The sequence below is a fragment of the Orcinus orca genome, chromosome 5 (genome assembly GCF_937001465.1).
Source record: "Orcinus orca chromosome 5, mOrcOrc1.1, whole genome shotgun sequence".
NCBI lineage: Eukaryota > Metazoa > Chordata > Mammalia > Artiodactyla > Delphinidae > Orcinus > Orcinus orca.
Window position 1 is genome coordinate 44,069,210 of NC_064563.1, and position 22,360 is coordinate 44,091,569.

The 22,360-nt window shown below is 40.4% G+C and overlaps 1 protein-coding gene across 1 annotated transcript in view; it reads left to right on the forward strand.

The window, feature by feature from the left end:
- IQCJ (IQ motif containing J) overlaps nt 1-22,360 on the forward strand; it is a 209,144-nt gene that overhangs the window by 159,883 nt on the left and 26,901 nt on the right. The window contains exon 2 of the mRNA XM_033409516.2: nt 21,229-21,293. Coding sequence (XP_033265407.1) covers nt 21,229-21,293 — 65 coding nt within the window. The remainder of the gene's footprint in view (nt 1-21,228; nt 21,294-22,360) is intronic.

Here is a 22,360-nt window from a genome sequence, read left to right on the forward strand (position 1 = left end):
TGCATATCCTGGCTGCTGACTATAGTGGTTGTTATTTTCATCTTCAACATTGGAAAACGAAACTGATAGTTCTGATGACTTGCCCAAGTTCTGTGTCCTGAACTAAAGCTTCCATTTCTGTACCAGACTCCTTCCCCACCAGTTGTCATTTACATGTTTGGTTTGTAGGGGAGGGAAAAAAAATATTTTCCCTCTGAGCATCTTAGATTCTCAGGCTTGGGCCTTGTATATTAGACTGACAAAACACAGATTAACAAGAGAAAAACAAACAAGTTGATTAACATGTGCATTGCATACACACATGGGAGCAGTCAGTGATGAGTAACTCACAGGGGTGGTTAAAACTGGGGCTTCATAGCATCTTAACAAAAGAACAATAAATTTTTAGAGAAGATACAAGATGGAGGAAAAGAACCTTGAGTTTCTAGGGCAGCAAACAGTGTGAAAGTAGTGAATATACGAGGGAACTAATGGTAGATAAGTGTTAGTTTCAGCAAGATGTGTACTGTAGATTCCTCTGGTTGTCTCTGGGCTGATAAGGGTCTTGAATTGTCTCTGGGCATTAACTTCTGTCCTTTCTGATGGAGAGGGGAGGGGAGGTACCTTTACAAATTTATGTCTTGCTTTAAGGCAAGCAGGAAAGATCAGAGAGCTTTTCTTGTATCTGCTTCTTGTCAACTTTCAGCTCAATAATCAAAATGCCGAAGTGGCATATTTTGGGGTAGCAAATTGTGCTACCCTTCAGGTTCTTTCAGAATTTGAGAAACCCAATGATATGAAGAAAATATCTGTTACGGAGAGAATAACAGTCAGGTTGCCAACATTTGAAAGTTAATTTAGAATAAGACAGCAGAGAGCAGGTAAATTAGGAAGTCGGAAACAACACCACCACCTGGTTTTTGTTGTTTTCAAATTTCAAACAGAAAGTAACATTATTTATGGTCTTGGAGTTAGAACAGGCCTGAATTCAAATGCCTGCCTACTCTTCTGTGTAATCTTAGACAAGTACTTAACCTTTCAGAGTATTAGTTTCTTCCTCTTTAAAATGATGATGATTGAAATAGTCTCATAGGCTTTTGTGGGAAAATTTAGTTAGATCATAAATGTAAGGTCCCTGATGTGGAATAGATGCTCCATGATTTCCAGGCCCCTTTCTCCAGTACCACAGATGCTTAACAAGAGACCTTCAAGGGTTAAATAATGCTTTTCTGAAAAGTTGTTCTTAAAATGGTCTGAGTCGCAGCCCTAGAATTCTGAAGGAAAAAGCCTGAAGGTGATTGTACCTGAGAGTTTTTCTACAGAGAGTGAAGTCATTATAAATTACAGCAATTTTTTTCTAAGTAGAGACAAACACTAGGGCTTTAAAAGACACATAATGTTCTGCTCCCAGACTTCATGGAGATATGAACATAGAATGCCTGTCAGCTTTCTACTTGGTCCAGATTCTTCCAAATGGCAAAAGCCCTGCTGTCTTGATCCCTTAAGCCAGAACAAAGTAGCTTTTAACAGAAGTTTCTACCCCATCCACTAGAGCCAGCCTCTCTGCCAGGGAGGTGACAGAACCCAAGAAAGAATTAAAAATAAAGAAATAATTTCTTTATTTTTGTTTCATGAATGGAATATGAAACTAGAAGACACACGAGTGAATAAGCACACGGATAGTGCCTTAAGAGAAAGAAAAAGTGGAAAAGAGAGAAATGCTTAAAATCAAAAAGAAATGGAGGAGAAAGAAAGATTTGAGAGAATATGACAAATACTTAAGACATTCAAGAAAGATCCAACATACTCAATCCCTAAAGAAGAAAATCAAGCAAGGGAACCAAATAATAAAATTATAATTCATCAGGAAAACTTCCCTGAAATACAAATAATTTGAAACTATATGTTGAAAGAGGACCCTGTGTACCTGAAGTTAGCACTGTATAATGACAAATACCAAGACATATTCTAGTAAACTTTTTTAACTAAAAGGAAAAAGAAAAATAGCCATTGGATATCTAGGCAAGAAGAACACATGATTTACAAGGGACAAAAGTTAGGTTATCATTATATTTTTCATTAGGTCCAAAGAAAATGGAGTAACATATTTAAGAGACTCAAGTAAAGAAAATGTATGCCCAAGATTTTACATACTTGAAAGAAATATTCCAGATATAAAGAGCACTGTAGGGGAGGAAAGACTTCCCTCTACCCTCCAAGTTTAATAGCTGGGGCTTGAAATAAACTGACAACAGGTAGATTAACAGGAGAAAAGTAGCTAATACAATAAATAAGAATTTATTAAATTTTAATATTACATGCACAGGGGCATCACAGGAAAAAATAAGCAAATACTCAAAAAAGCAGTGAGTTTTAAGAGTTTATATACCATCATAATAGGGGAAGGGGAGGGGAGATGTAGGCAACTTACTGGAGAGCAAATGAGTTTTAGGGAAGATGAATGGGCCCTTAGAAGAACAGGTGGGCGAGATGATAGTTTGTGACAAAGTTTGAATGCGGTGTGGACATCTCGTCGTCTCTCCTGTAATGAGTCCGTCTTCCCAGGTTGATAAAATTCCCAGAGATGGGATTTGGGACAACTGGGTTCCTTTTGGAGTATTTGTCTTTAGGCAGATAAGGGGAGTTCAGAGAAAACCTCTCCCTACTTTTGGTATTTTTCAAGTGACTTAATCTCAAAATAATATAGAAAAGCAGCACGTTTTGAGGTGGCATGTTCTGAAATTCTTCTGTACAAACTCTTATAGACATACAAGAACTTAGGGAATTTTTTCCTAAGAGGAATTTACTAGAGAAAAATCTTCAGACAACCAAACTGATTAGAGAGACATGAGCTGATGGAGTGGTGGTATGCATTAAACATATACTTACTGAAAAATTAAGGTAAAAATAAGGATGAAAAAAGAGAGAATATAGTATACAATGGCTGTATGCAACAATGTAGATATAATAAAACTATTAAAAAAGAGATGGATAAAAAAATTAGGATAACGTGTAAAAAATTTAACTGTTTTTGATAATCATAATGGGTGGTAGCAGTATTAGTAATGTTACATGTGTTAAGTTCTTATGTGTATAATGTAATTATAGAATGAGTAATTATGCAGTATTCTAATTCTATAACCTCCTGTATCCTTGAGAACCAGGCTTTGGTGTGGGAGATGGAGATACAGACATTTATAAAAGAGGTTAAGTTAAAACTCTGCAGTCCTGAAATTGAATTGGAGGTCTCAGTATGAGCGCATGAGGTATTTTATTATATATCCTAGCTCTGTCTACTGAAAAGTTCTTAAAATAATGACCAGTGCAGTGAAAATGAGCATTCCTGCTGCCCAGATGATGATATTGAAATACCATTTCCTACTATAAGAAACCAGGGCTTCTTGAAGAATTGGCTGATTCCTGGTTTGTGGCAGGAAATGTGTAAGTCTGGATTATTTTGTGAGAGCAAATAGCCAGGAAGCTATCAGAGACTATAAGGGCTGTATCAAAAAGACTCAGGAGCCGGGCTTCCCTGGTGGTACAGTGGTTGAGAGTCCGCCTGCCGATGCAGGGGACACAGGTTCGTGTTCCGATCTGGGAAGATCCCACATGCCACGGAGCGGCTGGGCCCGTGAGCCATGGCCGCTGAGCCTGTGCGTCCGGAGCCTGTGCTCTGCAACGGGAGAGGTCATGACAGTGAGAAACCCACGTACCGCAAAAAAAAAAAAAAAAAAAAACAACAAAACACTACTTGAAATCTATAAAAATGAAGTGAACTAGATATTGCTCTAAGGATGGGCTAGTTAACTGAACAGAATAAAGTGTCCAGAATTAGACCTAGACTTATGTGGTCAATTGTTTAAAAAAATAAAAAAAATAAAAATAAAAAAAAATAAAAAAAAAAAGACTCAGGAGCCAATTTGAAGGGGTTCCCACTGCTCCAAAATGGAACAATTTGAGTTTTAATAATAATTAAAACAATAAGAATTAAAATACCTAGTATTTAATAATAAGGAAAAAAAATCAAAGTTGTTTACATTCATGAATTCCTAGTGATGTTAAAAAAATAATTGGCCACCTTTGCAGGATGACAGAGAACCACTTCATCTTGAAAACTGCTAAAGGAAAATAATCAAGATTTATCCTTCCTCTTCTATATCAATTTACTAGTGGGTAAGCAAATAGTAAATAAAGTAAATTTTCTTTATAAAATTATTTCATATAATAAATACAATAAAATTATATAATTAACACACAATCATTTTGCAACTCATTCCCCCAAATTAATGGATGTAGGCTGAGCACTGAGCTTCAGTGGTTGCTCTCGTCGGAGATATAGAGACCATCAGACCCTTATGAGCCTCCTGATGAAAGGACACACCACCACCTAACTCTTTGCCAAAGGGATCAACCTAAAATATGATCAAGCCTCTGGATCCAGCTGCATGCACAAATTCATCATGAACATATAATTCAGTAAAATCCAGACTAGGAAACTCTACAGTTCAACTTGCCTGGGTTTTTCAACAAACATTTTTAGAAAAAGAAAGAGATGGAGGGGGAATCTGTAAATTAAAAAAGAAAAAATTCAAGTACATATCAGTTTTTTTTTTAAATGGGAAAAATAAAATATTGGCAAGGATACAGAGAAATAGGCTAACTCCTGTACCACTGGTGGGAATGTAAAACGGTACAGTCACTCTAGACAGCAGTTCAACAATTTCTTCTAAAATTAAAAATGCACTAACCATATGACCCAGAAATTACATTCTTTGACATTTATCCCAGAGAAATAAAAAGTTATGTTTATACAAATAAACATGAATGTACGTAGCAGCTTTATTCATCATAATAGCCAGAAATTGGAAACAACCTAAATGTTCTTCAGTGAGTGACTGTTTAAACAAACTGTGATACATCCATACTGTGGAGTACTACTCAGCAATAAGAAGGAACGATACTATTAATACACACAGCAACGTGAGTAGACCTCAAGGAAATTATGTGATAAATACTCTCAAAAAGTTACATGATTTTTGGATTCATTTGGGAGGATTCTTGGAAGGAATTATGGAAATGGAAAACAGATTACTAGTTGGCAGAGGTAGGCTTTGGGAGAGGAAGAGGTCGTTGTGGCTATAAAGGGATAGCATAAGAGAGCTTTGAGGTGATATAGCAGTTCTGTATCTTGATTGTGGTGCTTGTTGCACAAAGCTACATACGTGGTAAATATTGCATAGCGCTATAAACATATGCACACACAAATGAGTGAATATATAATTGATTAAATTCAAATAAGCTCTGTGAATTGTATCAATGTCAATTTCATGGTGCTCATAGTGTACAATAGTTATTCAAGATGCTAATATTGGAGGGAAAAGAGTGAAGGGCTTGGGACTTCCCTGGTGGCGTGGTGGTTAAGAATCCGCCTGCCAATGCAGGGGACACGGGTTTGAGCCCTGGGCAGGGAACATCCCACATGCCACGGAGCAGCTAAGCCCATGCACCACAACTACTGAGCCTGCGCTCTAGAGCCCGCGAGCCACAACTACTGAAGCCTGCGTACCTAGAGCCTGTGCTCTGCAACAAGAGAAGCCACCGCAATGAGAAAATCGCGTGCTGCAACGAAGACCCAACACAACCAAAAATAAATGAATAAATAAATGAATAAATAAATGAATAAATAAATAAAAGAGTGAAGGGCTCATGGAACCACCCTGCACATTTTTTGCAACTTCCTAAGAATCTATAATTATTTCTCAAAAAAGTTTTAAAAATGGACAAGCTTAGACAATAGTAGTTAAGAATGCACAGTTGGGGCTTCTCTGGTGGCGCAGTGGTTGGGAGTCCGCCTGCCGATGCAGGGGACGCGGGTTTGTGCCCCGGTCCGGGAGGATCCCACGTGCTGCGGAGCAGCTGGGCCCGTGAGCCATGGCCGCTGGGCCTGTGCGTCTGGAGCCTGTGCTCCGCGGCGGGAGAGGCCGCAACAGTGAGAGGCCCGTGTACCACAAAAAAAAAAAAAAAAAAAAAAAAAAGACTGCACAATTGGGTGAGAAAACTCTAGCGAAATGTAAGGAGGTGGTTCCTGTACAAGCTGTGGTAAAAGTGGTTCTGGAGGGAGTTTGGGAGGGAGCTGTAATCAGGATGGGCACGGGAAGGGGCTTCTGACACGTCTGCAGAAGTTCTATTTCTTGACTTAGGAGATGGTGATAGTAATTTACATAATAATAACTCACCAAATTCTATATTTTTTGTGAAAGTGTTGTGTGTGTGGTGTGCATGTACATGTATGTGTACATTCTCTGGACGTGCTTTAGTTTGTGGAGCAGGGGAGGAGGTGAACAGGGACCATTTAAGCACACACAGTAGATTGCTTTCAGCTAATACTAGACAGCTACTGAAATCGGAAGTCTTAATGAACTGGCATAACGTTCTTGGGTTTATGTCTTTGCATTAACAGGGAAAAACTCCAAATGATCTAGGTTTAAGTAATGGGATGCATTCTGAATTGTTAAAATTAGACTATTTTGGTAGCAATGAACATAGACAATATGATGCTTCACTTTGAGAATGCATGTTTTTAAAGATATCAGGAAATCCATAATTTTGGTGTGGTGCATTATAATCTAATGAATTTGCAATGATCATAAATTATTAAGCCACCACAAAATTGTAGCTAATTGGATTCCAAGGCCTATTAAAGTTATAACCACTTACACTGATATTTTTGAGACCTTCTTACAGAGTGAGCATCTTTATTATTTTGTGTGCAGAATCAGGGTTGGGGGTGGACAAGCAGCACTTTTCCTTAAAGGGAATGTCCCAGAATGCATTTGCCCTGCTCACCTTGCATTTTGGGTAAATGCTAGGGTGTATGATAATGGCCTTTAAATGTGACATAGTGGGCTCCTTGGCTGTCTCCCCACCTTAGCACTTCAAAGCTGCTTGATTGCAGAGAATGACCAAGTCCAGAAACGGACTCTAAACCCGTGCTAACTGGAGGGAGCCTATTGTGTGCGTCAGGTTTTCCTCAAAGATTCTGGCTGGGAGCATTCCTCAGAGAAGATTCTGCCAGACTTCCACATGGCAAAAGAGAAACAGTTACCCAAAGAGTATGGTGTAAATGTTTTATCAAAGAAGGAATGCATTTTCAGAAGAGCTTTGGAAGTTACAAAGCAGGTGTGTATGAAGTCCAGGAACACAGTCATTGGAGAATTCAGGATGAAATCCTCAGTTTGAAGATTTTACAGACATTGAGAGTGACGATTTCATGTTGAATAGGGAGAGCTGAGTGATAGTTAAGGCAATTTAACGTGAAGAGGGAGAAGAGAGATGAGCAGTCTGGTCACCAGGCTGGGGATGGGAGCTTCAGTGAGCTGCACACGGGAGTTAATACCACTCACAGGTTTAGCAATCCCGACGCATTCCATATGTGTTCCAATCATTTATTTGTATTTTTTCTTTTCTTTTTATTTATTTTTTCTTTTTTGTTCCAGTAAGTTCTTATTCTCTCTCCTCTCTTCTTCCTCATCTTTCACCTTTAGAAAACCACTCATTTTTGCCCCTGTGTATTTCCTCTTGGTTTTTAGATGACAGTGCCACTATGTCTTGAGTACATAGAGATTACATGTCTAAAAGATGGAATAGTAGTTTTAATAACAGACAGCTCAGCTGAAGTTTAATTTCCTCTTTGGGATGTTGGGGTTCTTTCCGAACATTCTGCTATAACTGTTTGAAGGAAAAAATATCAATTATGACCCACCTCAGTTTAGAATAAATTACTCCTTATCAAGTTGTTCACCTACTTGTTATGAAGCAGTCTGGGCAATCACTAAAATCATGAAATGTAATGGTTTAAGTATAATGAGGAATTTTCGTGTACAAACAGAATAAAGTCATCTCATTGGGAATTTCTTTTAGTTTTGAAAAGTGATGCTCTGTTTACTTGTCCTTCTGTGATATTTGCCCTTCCACATGGGTTTCTCTATTCAAGAAAATTAACACTTGATTTAAAACGGATAACCTACAGAAGGAAGCTTTATTCTTCTGCATGATCTGCCTTTGGTGTTACTAGACTCAATTGTTAGTAGGTTATAAGATGCAAGGAGTAACTAGGCATTCTTTCTTGTAATGGTGTGATGGCTCATCACATGACAAAGCAGATTTGGACACAGTCTTCTGTTCTCCTGTCTGTCTGCCTGCCTTGTCTCTATCCCCCTCAATCAATGTCATTCTTATGGAATAAGCCCCTCATCTGTACCTTAGCATTTTGGTGCCATGTCCGTCACCCTTTGCACATGCTGCACGCAGGCACACCATTCTAGTCGGCCAGTAGGGTAAGTGCCCCACCATGAGCACATGGACGACCCACTCACCGCCTTTTCTTGGCCCTCTTAGGATACCATCGTTCAGGCTCTGTCATCACACACACAAGGGTCAGGCTTATTTGACTGATCTGCATTCTGTCCTGAATGTCAAAATGTTCAAAACAGTTTTTGAATAAAAACAGTCTTAGACAACTCCTTGACTACTTAAAACTTATCTTTCCTCCCCTGGTTATTTTGGGCCTTTCAAGGGGCAGGGGGACGGGGCTTTATCTGCTTGTTTTCTCCCCAGCCCCCATTGTGTCCTCATGCCTAGCATAGTGCCTAACACTCATGATTATATTTTTATTAAATAATGAGTGAAACCATGAATAAATGACGAAAGGAAAGCTAGCTGACTTGGAGCGCCTCTTCTTCAGGTTCGTTCTCAAGTTCTGTTTTCATATGCTTTCAGTGTTGTGGCCTCCATTTAACCCCTAAGTATCTCTTTCTTCTTTTTCCTTTTAACATCTATATTGGAGTATAATTGCTTTACAATGGTGTGTTAGTTTCTGCTGTATAACAAAGTGAAGCAGCTATACATATACATATATCCCCATATCCCCTCCCTCTTGTGTCTCCCTCCCACCCTCCCTACCCAACCTCTCTAGGTGGTCACAAAGCACCGAGGTGATCTCCCTGTGCTATTCGGCTGCTTCCCACTAGCCATCTATTTTACATTTGGTAGTGTATATATGTCCATGCCACTCTCTCACTTCGTCCCAGCTTACCCTTCCCCCTCCCCGTGTCCTCAAGTCCATCCTCTGTGTCTGCATCTTTTAATGAATATTTACTGAATATTCCTCTTAACACTCAAGTTATTGCTGTGTGCCCAGAATTGTGCTGGGTGCTAAGTTTGTCATATTGATGTGCCCATGAGATCATGATCTCAGCTCAGAAGGCTCAGCATCCACTGAATCTGGTGGGCAGTCAGGTGTAGGGGTGAGTTTTCCCTTCCCTAAGTATAGTGATGTCTGTTTCATTTCATCTCAAATGGACAGACATACATGGATTCCACTCCCCCCCCCACAGCCAATGAATGCCATTAAGAGAACTAGAAATAAAGTCCTGTGGCATCGAAAAGAGCAGTGTTACCCTTACAAGTACAGAATGTTTTTATTTTATCCAGTGTTGACAGAAATCAGACTATTGCACACTTCCCAGCCATCTTAATTTTAAAAATACATGATATTCCCTTTCCTTCCTGACTAGGGTAGTGCTTATCAAATTCTCACCCAGAACTACTGAAAGCAGAAAATAGTGAACATGCATGTTATTGTTAGTGGGTGTGGGAATAAGTAGCCATATGGAAACCTAAACCTTTTTTTAGGCCTCCTGTTTTAATTTTAAAATTAATGCGGGGACTTCCCTGGCGGTCCAGTGGTTAAGACTCCATGTTTCCACTGCAGGGGTCACGGGTTCGATCCCTGGTCAGGGAACGAAGATCCCGCATGCCGTGCAGCGCAGCCAAAAAATAAAATATATAAATAAGTAAAAATAAAAATCTTAAAAAAAAATAAAATTAATGCAAACCTTGGAGTTCGTTTTAAAATCATGCATTTGCTATCCATGGAGTAAAAGTGATATCCTGGGAAATGGTGCCCTAGTCTTAGGCTCCATGTACCCCTGGCCTGCTGCTGGCACATCCCAGTTTGCCAGGTTCAGAAGTAGGGTTTACAAGTTTGAAACATACTTAAACTTAATGAAAAAAATAAATTCTACCCTTAAACACTTAGGCTATATTAAGGAAAATAAAATACAGCTTATATAGATGACATAAGGGCTAGACCCAGCATAAACACATACAAGATCTCAGAGAAGCAAGATTTACTTCAAAAGGGGAGAACTTGCAGGAAGTTTTCAAGAAAAGGCAACATTCCAGGCAGTAAGAATCTTCCTTTATGTGTTCAGTGAAATATGGTTCAGGATCTACTTTTTAGTATTTCTGTTTCTTTCTCCCACGTTTAGTCTGAGAACACCTCACCTCCCAGCTTCTGATAATCTCATTCGTTTGAATTCTTTTGTTTGCTGCAAGTTAGGAAACAATAAAATTATGTTTGCTTGAGAATTGTTTTCTAAAGAAAACTCTAAATGAAGACTTTACAGGTAAAAATGGGTGGGCTTAGGGACTATGTGAGGGGTGTTTGGAACTCAGAGCACCTAACATCCAGGAGACATGTTCCAATGTAGTATAGAGTTTCCCGAGAGACCAATCTCCAGATGATTGAGGTGATGTTGCATTATTTGATGATAACATATACACTATAATGCATTATTACTCTTTTGTTTCTGTTTTTAAAGATTATCTTTATCATTGTTTTATTTCAACTCATGCATGGACTGACTCATTCCAAGTTTTTGAGACCCTGATCTTAAATTGGGGTTTTAATGACTTCTCGATGTTCCAAGAGGATTAAGTGGAGTGGGGGGTAGGACAGTCAGGGAAAGGGGTTGGAGGGGCAGATGGGGCAGGTCACACAGAACCTGATATGAGGTCCTGCTGGACCCAGGGGCTTAGGCTCTACCTATAGTTGAGGGGAGGCAAGAAGGGTTTCAAGCAGTTGACTGACCTAAGGACGGGGTTAGCATTTTAGATTGTTCCTTCTGGCAGGTGATAAATCCTCAACCAAGGACAGTGGAAGCAGAGAGGGTATGACGTGGACACAATTAGGAAGTCAAAATGGCAGAACTGGGTGACTAATGGGAAATGGGTTTAGAGTGGGCCAGGAGAAGGTGTCAAGGTACAGACCCATGTTTGGAGGGGCTAGAGAGATACACCAATAAAAACCATGAAAATTACAAACATTGAGCACCTACTCTGTGCCTAGTGCAAGACCAAATGATTTACATGAATTTTAATCATCAATCCTCATAGCAATCCTTGGAATTTGGTACAATTAGTGTTCCCATTTTAAAGATGATGAGACTGAGGCTCAGGGAGGGGTGTCACCCGGCCCAAGAGCACACAGCTGGAATGGAGCAGAGAGGGGCACCACGGGAATGACAAGAGAGACAATAATTGCTGTCCTTAGGAAGACAGGCACTTAAGCAATTTCTTTATGGGTGGCTGGCACTTTATCGTACGCAAAACACTTTAAAATATGTTATTTTATTTGATCCTCACAAAACATTGTGTAGTAGACTTTGTCATCATTTTACAAATGATGAAAGCGAGATGCGAAGAGTGAGTCAGTTGTCTAAGGTCACACAGTGGGTAGATGGCATGTCTGGTTCAGGTAAGAGGTCTGAGTACTTTGCAGACCACTACGGCTTCTGCTTTGCAAGCACCATTGGTGAGATACCACTGTTGCTTATGCTGTTCCATGTCATTCATGGGGAAAGATTGGAGAGGATAGATTCCGGAATCAGACTGCTTTGGTTTGCATGCCGTTTCTCCTTTAAGACCTTGGTCGAGTTACTTAATCTCTGAGAGTCTGTTTTCTTATCCAGGTAATGGGAATAATAATTGCATCTTTTTCTATTTTTATGGGGCTGAAGTCATAATTTTACAAGGATAATTTATGCAAAGTGCCTGGCACCTAATAAAATTCAATAAATGTTAGTAGTAATAACAGTAGTTCAAAGAAATTGATACACAATTAGCTGTGGAAGGAAATATTAAAATATACAGAATTGCATTTGCAATGAACTTGAAAGGATTTCAGAAGGTATCGAAGGAGCAATACTGGGGTTGAGAGATTAACAGTATTTTTAATCCTAAAGATGGCTTTTGTTTAGGCTGGCAGTAGGGTTTATGATCAGGAGAGTTAAAGGATTAGAAATGTACTTAAAGAAAAGCAATTAGGCAACCCAGTGCAACCCACTAACTGGTGAGAGTCAACAAGGTCCTGAACATGGTGGTAGTGGAGGGAATAGAAAGGCAGGGATGGGCAGGTCTGAGGTGCTGCAGAGCATGTTAGGAGAGCTCCTCCCAGCATGCATTTGGGTTTCTTCTTCACAATATCACTTGGTGAGTACCTAAGAAACGCAAACTCATTTTCCAATGGGACTAAGCCAAAAATCTAATCTGGACAGCATTTGCTACACGACAGTGAAATGCATTCCAGAATCAAGTATAAATGATTTGGGAGTTACATGTTGTTCTGATTGCCTGCACTTTGTTTTTGTCCTTCGGCACAGGAAACCTGGACTTGGTGTGTGGACTCACTCATCCACCTTTGCTATTCTGTGTGCATTCTGAGAGGTGTTTCTTTGCTGGCTTGTGTGCTTACATGTATTTGAGTTTTCTGCTTCAAGCATGGTATCTAGATTTTTTTTTCAAAATGTAGAAATATATAAGATGCAAAAATATCTATATCCTACTGGTTAGTATTTCTGTCTCAGTCGAGTTTTCATGGTTGTCCTGCTGAAACTAAGCTGAATTAACTTTGAGTAATCAATTAAAAATGACTACTAATAGTGTTTTAATTCCTCATATCCTAGATTTAGTAGAAGTGGTTAGACTTTTTGCAATGAGCTGGGTCTTCCTTCTGTAACAGTAACTTCACAATGTCTGTGATCTAAAACTAGCAAAAGCTCTTGAGAATATCATGCACAACTTTAGGAAAAGGAGAGAGGGGACATTTAAGCCTAAAGGATGCTTTCCAGCGTAACATTGGGCTGGCTCACCCTGTCTGACAATCCTGGATCCACTAGGGCTGTCCTGTGCAGCTGGATGGAGTTGTAGGTGCTTATTCAGATTGGGACACAGGGCTGACGTGGGTGATCTTGTTGTAGGTATACCTTTCCAGGTGGATACCCTCCCACCCATCATTCCAGGAGAATGTTAGGGGCTGAAAGCATCTCAGATTCAATGACTTATGACTTAAACTGTCATAACTGGGTTTTTACTTAAGATGTTTCTTTTTGGCATCTGTTCAAATGAGCTCAGGTGATTGGCATGCTCAGAGTTGGCAGTCAAAGGCTTTTATGTCCTAATGCCTAGGAACATCGCCTGGTTGGTCAAACAAGAATAGAGAATGAGCTACCACAACGATTCCTATCATCGCATTGTATGTTTGTAAGTTTCACTATGTATGAAGCAATGAATAATGCTACTGAGGCCTTGCACAGTGAGGCCAGGATCACCTCACTAAGTGATTGTCACCATAAAACCATAGCCCCTCTGCATCTCATCGGACATTCAGAATGTTCTTAAAGTGCTAGAAACAGGCAAATCAAATCTCTTCTGAAGTCTACTACCTCATATATGCCTCATGTGCCCATAACTTACCTGAATGAATCCTTTAAATGAGCTGTTGATGTCCTATTAGCCATTTTTTTCCTCCCAAAGAAATTCATGTTCTACCTCATGCAAGGTAACTTCCCTGTGTGAAATTTACAGGTCTGTCAGCCATAAAAAACATTAATGCATAATACATAAACAAAACCTATGCTCTTTTTGCAAAAAAAAAATGGCAAAGAAAAAAGAAAGGAATTTAGTCTCTTCTTTCTAAAGGGAGAAAGCATGAACCTTGCATTTTTATTTTTGATGTCTTTTTGCCTTTAAATATATGAGATGACTATTAATGCCCATATTCACAGCAGGGGAAGGAGGGAAGTGCAGTAAATTGTAAAGCACATTTACATTATAACAAGGCCCATGGAAGCATTGTAATTCACACAGTTATTTCAACAGAGGTTTGGACTCCATCCAATTTAATTTTCTGAAGTTGGGCTGTGCAGCTGGGTCATTCCTGGTCTAATCTGGGAAATATATCTCTTAACGCTGTGGATCAGAATGCCAGCCTCCCAGCTGTCACCAAGAGCATCATTTGCAGCCACTGAGGTCCGAGGGCAAAGCATCAGAATCACTTTCTGTGGACACAGCAGCCTAGCTAGCTTCATAAATTCTGTTGCAAAGAGCAATAATCAATATTTCATGTTTAATGATGCAGGGCTAAAATTAGTATAGATTTTATGTCTTCTGCTTTTCCAAATTATGCAAACATTAGTAACCCCTTTTTCAGTGCCCTTATTATATTTCCATTTAAAAAAGGGCAAAGAGGTGGTGGTGGAGGGGATTGAGGAAGCCTGATGTTGTTTAATTGAATGATTGAATAGTCAAAAGTAATTTTGGCTTTTAACTTTTGTTAAATAGTTACCCTTAGGTTAATAATGAAATTATTCCCAACTCAAAAATGATGTGTGTAAGTGGTACAGTTTCTGTCACCCATAGCTACACAATGAAATAAATTGTAGATTGTCTCCACATGTTTTAAGTTACCTTAAATCCTCTAGGATATGCTGAGAATAAAATGGCCAGGGCGTAAGTCAGAAAAGTTAAAAGGTTGCCACTTAGACACAAGTACACTTTAGACAAAAAGCAATTTTGAGTGGATTTCTGATTTTAAACTTGTCCAAAGAATATACCCTGCTTGTTTAGACAGTAAAAGTGGTGGGGACAGAAGAAAAAGAGAAGAGTGTTTTATTATTGGTCAGGTTAAGGGGCTGACCAAGTGGCCACAGAGATGAGCTTGTCTAGCCTCTTAGGTGTATTCTCCTGTTCGTGATAGGAGAAAGCCCTGCAGGATTAAGGTGGGATGGGGAAGCCAGACACAAAAGAACAAAATCCAGGATCCACCATCCAGGCTAACAGCTGACACCTAAGTGATGACTTCAGAACGACTCTGATGACAGTGGGAAGCACGGGCTTTGTTTGGCAAGTAGTCGATCAGTTATTCCCACAATAGTACAGCCTACATTTCACAGCCACTCATAACACAGATTTCATTTGGAGAAATGAGATTAAAGAATATGGAATGCTCTATGTCCGGGTTGTACGTGAACAGTTCAACTTGCACTTTGCAGAGGGGCTTAGCCCACGTGTCAAAAAGACAGATGTTAAAATGAGCATGGTAGAAAGTGTACCCTTATCTGGTGAATCAAACTGAGCCAGAAAATTGAGTTAGGCCCTCGAGTTGGGACAACTTCTCTGATAGGGGTCAGCCATCAAACAGACATGTTCTTCTGTTAGTTAATGTGATTAATTAATAGTATTAATTGAATTTGTTGGATTATAGAAAAGGAATGGAAAAGATAGGGCGAACCAGAGAAAACGTAAGGTCCTTGAGGCATCTGAGCCAGAGTCCAGGGAGAAGACAGACGACCCACTTAAAAGGGTGATGGAAAGAGTTGAATGAAGTGACTGTATAGATGTGGGCAAGGTGTAGGGAGAACCACAGGGGATGGTGAAACATCTGGGACTATCAATAGCTGGAAGGGCAAGAGGAGGGAAAGCAGACTTCCCTGGTGGTCCAGTGGCTAAGAGTTCACCTTCCAATGCAGGGGGTGCAGGTTCCATCCCTGGTCGGGGAGCTAAGATCCCACATGCCTCGGAGCCAAAAAACCAAAACGTAAAACAGAAGCAATATTGTAACAAATTCAATAAAGACTTTAAAACAAAAATGAAAAACTTAAAAAAAGAGAAGGGGAAGGAAGGGAAGGGAAGAAAGGGAAAGAAATGCCTTGGGGGGGTGAGAAAACAGAGTAGTTATGGGAACGTGGTGAGAACGACCATGTGAGAGAGGCCACCACCCCATGGGAGCTGTGACGTTCATTGACGCCAACCTGTACTCCAGTAAGAGAGGGGAGCACAGGGAAAAAATACCCCAGCTTCTCTCTTTTGCTCCCCTCTGATCACGTGCCAGTGCCTCCCACTGCTCAAACCCTGTCCTAAGCCACAGAACAAAGGGCCCTGCTTGATAAAGTCTAATTTTGACCCTCCCAGAGCACAGGGGAGAGTGGAGGTGAGTAAAGAGTGTAGATGGGGAGATGCTGGTCAAGGGGTACCAAGTTTCAGTTATGCAAGATGAGTAGCTTCTAGAGACCTAATATACAACAGGTACTGTAGTTAACAGCACTGCAGTGTGAAACTGAAATGTGCCAAGAGGGTGGATCTTAGGTGTTCTCACCACCCCCGTCCCCCCAAAAAACAAAATGGTAAGTATGTGAGGTGACAGATATGTTAATTCGCTTGATCATGGTGATGATTTCACAATGTATACATATCTCAAATATATACCTTAAATATATACAATTTGTAGTTGTCAGTTATACCTCAATAAAACTGGAAAAAGTAGAATGCTAAATAAAAAAGAAAGCTACAGAATGATAAAATAAAAAAAGAGAGAGTATATCTGGAGGGCAGAGAAAAATCACCAGAAGACATACAACATCTTGGGACCTGGGGGGCCGTTAAGCCACTAAGGTTTCTTTTCATCTCAGTCAGATCAATGCATTCAGTTCATTTGTTCAACATATATTAATTAGGCACCACCTAAATGCCTCATTTGGGGAATAAACACCTCAAGGTAAATAAATCACTGATCCCTGATCTCAAAGAGCTCAGTGGTGGGGTAGGACAGGTCAGGAGGCAATGTTAAAATAGGAATCACCGCAGGATGCTGAGGGAAAAGGCAAGGTACCAGACCCTCCTGTGGAGTTAGGAAAGGCTCTATGGAGGAGGGGAAAGGGGGGGGGGGATTCCTGAAGGAAGAATGAGAGTGGGCCAGTAGAAGAGCTGGGAACCCAATGTACAGTGAGAGCATGTGAATTCAGTGTTGGGTGAAGTTTCACAAGAGCAGACTTGGAGAGGGAGTGTACGGGGCGGGGCTCGTAAGGTGGGCCCCCGAGAGACAAGGGGCCCTTGGCTGAGATCCTGGAATCCATCTGAAAGCACTGGGGAGCCACGTTCGTTTCTAGTAGGGAAATGACATGTTTAGATATGAAATCAGAGGCAACGAAGGCTAGTGGGAGAAACCAGTGATGGGAAAGACCAATGTGTATATGTTTTTACTGGTAAATTAAAATAAAACTTTCTCAAGGAGTGAAGCTCTGAGCAAAGGTCTGTGGAGCAAGCCAACTTCCTTATTCATCTCCCAGAAAACAAGGACACAGTTTGGAGCTACGGGCCAATTGAATTGAAGTGTTTTTGTATAGTTAGCTTAAATAAGCAAATGATGAAATCAGTCCTCTAAATTGTCAGCAGAGCAGCTGTTCAGAAAGCTCTTGTTAGTCATTGACCTTATGGTTAATATGATTTCCTAGAACGTGGATAGTCAGATTGAATGAAGTACTGCATCGAAGCCCTCCCTCCTCCTCCCCAAAGCTCCCTGCAGTGAAAGGACCGAGGAAGAGAGAGTGGCTGGCACAAAGTGCAAAAGCCTGTTCCTTCCTGCCCCCAGGTGCCCAGGGAAAAAGAAGAGAAAAAAACACACCACAGGCACACACACACAAGAGAAGGTGCCGGGACTACCACCGTTCTGTCTCCTTCCTAGTCATGATGCAGGGGGTAAAAAGAAAAAGTTCACGACCTAAAACTCCACCTCTGGTTTTCAAGAATGACAGGATTCTTATCCACCCTATTTCCTTTCTGTATAAAAGTGGCTTTAAGCCTGACCTTTTCTCTGACCTGGATTTATTGCTATGTCACTGGAGGTGGGATGGGATACGCTGAAGGATTAGGTGGGAGGAATGGAGGGTTGGGAGAAAAATAGAGGATAGAGGTGGAGACTTATTCTTAGGAACCAGGGTCTATAGGGTTGAAGGGTAAGTTTTACCTTGAAAATAAAATGCCATGTGTAAGAGTGAAAGGGATGTTCTGTCTCTCTCTCTTTCTATCTATATCTATCTATCCACCTATTAATCATCTCTATCTTCATACCCAATTACCATATATAATTGCCTATATAGTACTTGCTTCCACTTACTGTGAAAAGCACACATGTAAGAGAGTTAAATAAAGAGGTTTAAATCTCATGTATTGAAAGAGGAGGAAATAATTATACTAACAGCCTGGAGAGAATAGTTCTGGCAACTGAATATTTAATTTAGCTTAAGCTTCTGGCAGCCAAGGCAAAATAAACCACCCCTATGAGACTTACGAGTTGTTATTGTTGATGAAAAGAAGTGCACTATTTTATCAAAAGGGGAAAATATCCTCTGGGATGAAATCCTAAAATTTCATTCTTTTTATGTAAGAGAGCCTGTAGCAAAATGTACAGTGTCTTATATAGCAGTTTTACAGAAGGTGCAGAAATGGTCTTCATATGAGGTCTATTTTATCCCAGTGTTGTATATAAAAGCAGCTGCCTTTAATAGAAAGGAACTGGGAATTCCCTGGTGGTCCAGTGGTTAGCGCTCCTTGCTTCCACTGTAGGGGGCACGGATTCAATCCCTGGTCAGGGAACTAAGATTCTGCAAGCCACGGGGTATGGCATAAATAAATAAATAAATAGATAAATAAATAAATAAAATAAGGAACTGAAGACCATGACGTGCTTCATCCATTAGTCTTCTCAGTAAAACATCTTTTAAAAAGACACTGCCCAAACAAAACCAAACCAACTAACCAATCTAACGATGACAACACCTGTCTAGTTCTGAACGTCTGTAGTTCTATAGCTCATCTAGTTAGGATTCTATATTTAGTAGCCCTAGGTTATGGCTCACAGTGTCACTTCTGAGTTAGATTCTTTCAATTGTAAGAAACAGAAATCTCAACCAAAAGTGCCTAGCCAGTGAGAGACTCTGCTGGCTCATGAAACTGAAAAGTCCATCAGTATGCTGGTCTCAAGCTCTAGTTTGACCCAGACGTTCACAGTGTCACTAGGGCTCTGGCTCCTTTGCTCTGTTTTTTTGCTTCCATCCTCTTTGCTGTGTTATCTTTCTCTCCAGATAACACCTCTCAGAGCAGCAAATAGTTCTATTGCAGCTTCAGGGTTCCTCACACTTCAGAATCCTCATGCTCTAAAATTCAGAGGAAGGAAACAAAATTCTTCTCCAAATACTGAAATGAAGTTTAAGCAATTAACATTGGTTGAGTAACTATTGTCAAAATATAATGCTGAGGGAATTAAGCCAGATACAAAAGAATAGACAAATTTATGTGAAATTCTAGTACAGGCAGCATTAATCTATGGTGATAAAAATCAGAACAGGCGTGCCTTTGGGAGAGGGACACAGAGAAGCTTTCTGGAGTGAAACAAATGTTCTGTATTTTGTTTTGGGTGGTAATTCTACCAGTGTGTGCATTTGTCAAAACTCATTGTACTGTACACTTATGATGTGTGCATTTCATTCACTTGAAAAAGCAAACTCAAGTACTCAGTGATCATGCTGGCTGATATAAGGAGAAGTGACTGAAGTGGACTAACAGGGAAAACAGGGAGACAGGAGACTATCACAGTTGCCTTAGCTCAGACTGAGAAGTAGTGGTCCATTTCCAGATATATTTTGAAGTTGGGACCAACATGATTAGCTGATTGATTGACTGTGGATTGTGAGAGAAGGGAGGAGTGGAGGCTGACTTCTAGGTTTCAGGACTCATATAACTGTATATGTAGGTGAATAGTAATTTTGTTAAATGACTAGGTGAATGGTCATTCGTTAAAATGAGGAGGAAGTGGTGAAGCAGGAGGTTGGAGTGTGAGCCTCTAGACAGGGCAATCAAGACTTTGGTTTGAATGTGAGATGCCTGTCAGACGTGCACACGTAGCTCCCAAGTGGTGGATGTGTAAGAACGGAGTTTAGAGGAGAGGTCAGGTGCAAATATAAATTTAAAGCTGTGGACCGGATAAGACCTCCTGAGGAGTGAGGATCGACGGCAGGAGAAGAAGACTGAGGCCTAGGACAGGCTGCTGACATGTTTCCTAGAGGAGCTGAGGTTTTATAGGAGTGAAGAGGATCTGGGAGCAGCAGAGAGGGGCAAGAAGGGCCCCACCCCTCCTCCAGAGTGTGTCACATGTAGCACGTGGGGAAGAAACGGCCACCTCTAAAGACGACTGCAGGGGAGACAGGGTGCTCAGGGATCAGCCTGGTTTGTCATCAGCAGACGCCTCCATATCCTAAAAGTCTTTTCTAGACAGTTCTTCGATATTCTTGCTCTAACAAAAACTTAGCTGTCGCTGGAAGAGCAAGGGTTCAGATAGAATAAGATAATTAAGGGAATGTTCAAAGAAACTGAGGAGATAGAGGATTTTGCTGATGACAGACCCTGAGTTCCAAAGGGCCCAGTGGAAAGATTGGAGGGACCGGGGAGAGGTGGGGGACCGGTCAAATTCGAGGTTATACGGTGTAGTATGAAGTTAAAGAAAATGGGTAACCTCAGAGACTTGGATGTCTGGTGGGTTAGAAACATGTTGAGACTAGTCTTGATGGTCTTTTAGGGACAAATGAGTAATTAGTGCTAATCGGGGCTTCCTCTTGGCACTTCAGCAGTTGGTGGCGACAAGGAAAGCAGGGTGATCTCAAGGAACGGTGGTCTTCCCAGATCCAGACCTCTGTGGGCCTTCCTTAAATCCTGCTGTGACTGGCGACAAGACTGGAGACAGGCAGTCTCACCAGGAACCTGGGCCAACTTCCGTCGCATTCCTGAACCAATCACTGTGGCTGAGGGAATGGGATTACAGAGACTATGGATGCCTGAAATTCAGGGAAGGAGTGTGTGCACGTGTTTGTGTGTATGTGTGTGTCTGAGCACTGGGGCTGAGGTTACCAAGAGTTACCAAGAGACAATGTTTGCTAAACGGACAAACCCAGCGCATGTTCCTTAGAACTCCTCACCCAGCAACCAGCAAACATAATACTGTTGACAAGAGTAAATCTGGGAAGAGTATGGGTGGATCCGTATAAACATATAGCTACTCCGGAAAAATAACAGGAAGCATGATCTTTAGTGGTTAAAAAAAAAAAGTCACAAAATTTGAGTAGGAGTTTTGTATTTTAATTTGATCAGTAATCAAATTGTATGTTTAAGCACTCATCTATTGCAAGGTCCAGAACTCCTCATGGTGATTATCTCAATTTTGTTAACAATTGTCCTGAAATATTATTACCTATAAGTACATGGAGTCAATTTGTAAGACATTTCTTTTCTTTTTCACAGGAAGAATTAAAAAGATTGCAGAATCCTTTAAAACAAGTTAACGATGGAAAATATTTACTTGAAAAGTAAGTAAAAATACTAAAGGAAATTAAAGTTGAAGTTGAAAAGCTTGCATTAAAGAAAGCTATTTGACAAGGCAACAATAAACAAGTAAACTAATCTTAGGATATGAATTTTGTTAGGACCTAGAAATGTGGCACATTTGAGATATAGTTAAATAGATTTATGGCTAGTTGAGCTACAATACACAAGCTGTACTGATTAACAGAGTACTATGATGCCTGGAGATGTCTCTGATGGTATGTCTGAGGGCTTGAAAGTTAACCCTGCCCTGTCTTTGGCTTTTAATCAGTGATGTGTATAGAAGGCAGTCATAAAATTTGTAAAAACACAAGGGTAACACTAAGACTAATAGAATGAACATTCAAAATAATACTGCAGAATGGAACAAAACTGAGCTGGAATTAAAAGCAAGCAAGAAAGAGATGAAACTGAACAGAGATCAAGTCTTCCATTTAGGCTTGTAGGAAAATTGTACAATTAGAGCATGTGAAAGACGTATTCTGATTTCCACGTGGGTGAATGCTTAGAGGCTTTTCCTGACATTAACACGAGACTGTGATTTTACATGGCTTCTAAAGATATCACCACGATATTAGTTTGATTAATAGGTATACATTGTCAAGTTAAAAGAAGAAAAATGAGCTCTCATGAAAAAATGAGCTATCATCGCTCTGTACTAGTGAATGTTTACAGATGTTTCATCAGTGAATTCTGCTTATGGCCTTTTGATATAGGCATTATTATTTCCATTTTACTGATGAGGAAAGAGGCTCAGAGTGCTTTCAGCACTTGTCTAAGTACACTCGGCCAGGAGTGGTGAGAAGTAGAATGAAACTCAGGTTCAATGCCACCAGAGCCCCTGCTTGTGACCGCTAAGTCCCATGGTCAAGTCCGTGTGAATGTCACCACATTTGACTCTGGGCACCACATTTAGACATCCCATTGACATCCCCAAGAGCACAAGAGGGTCAAAACTGAAGGTTCTGGAACCACGTGAAACTACTACAAAGAGCTGAGGATGTGTAGCTTGAAGAAAAGAAATCTTAGAGGGAACATACAGCTATTCTTA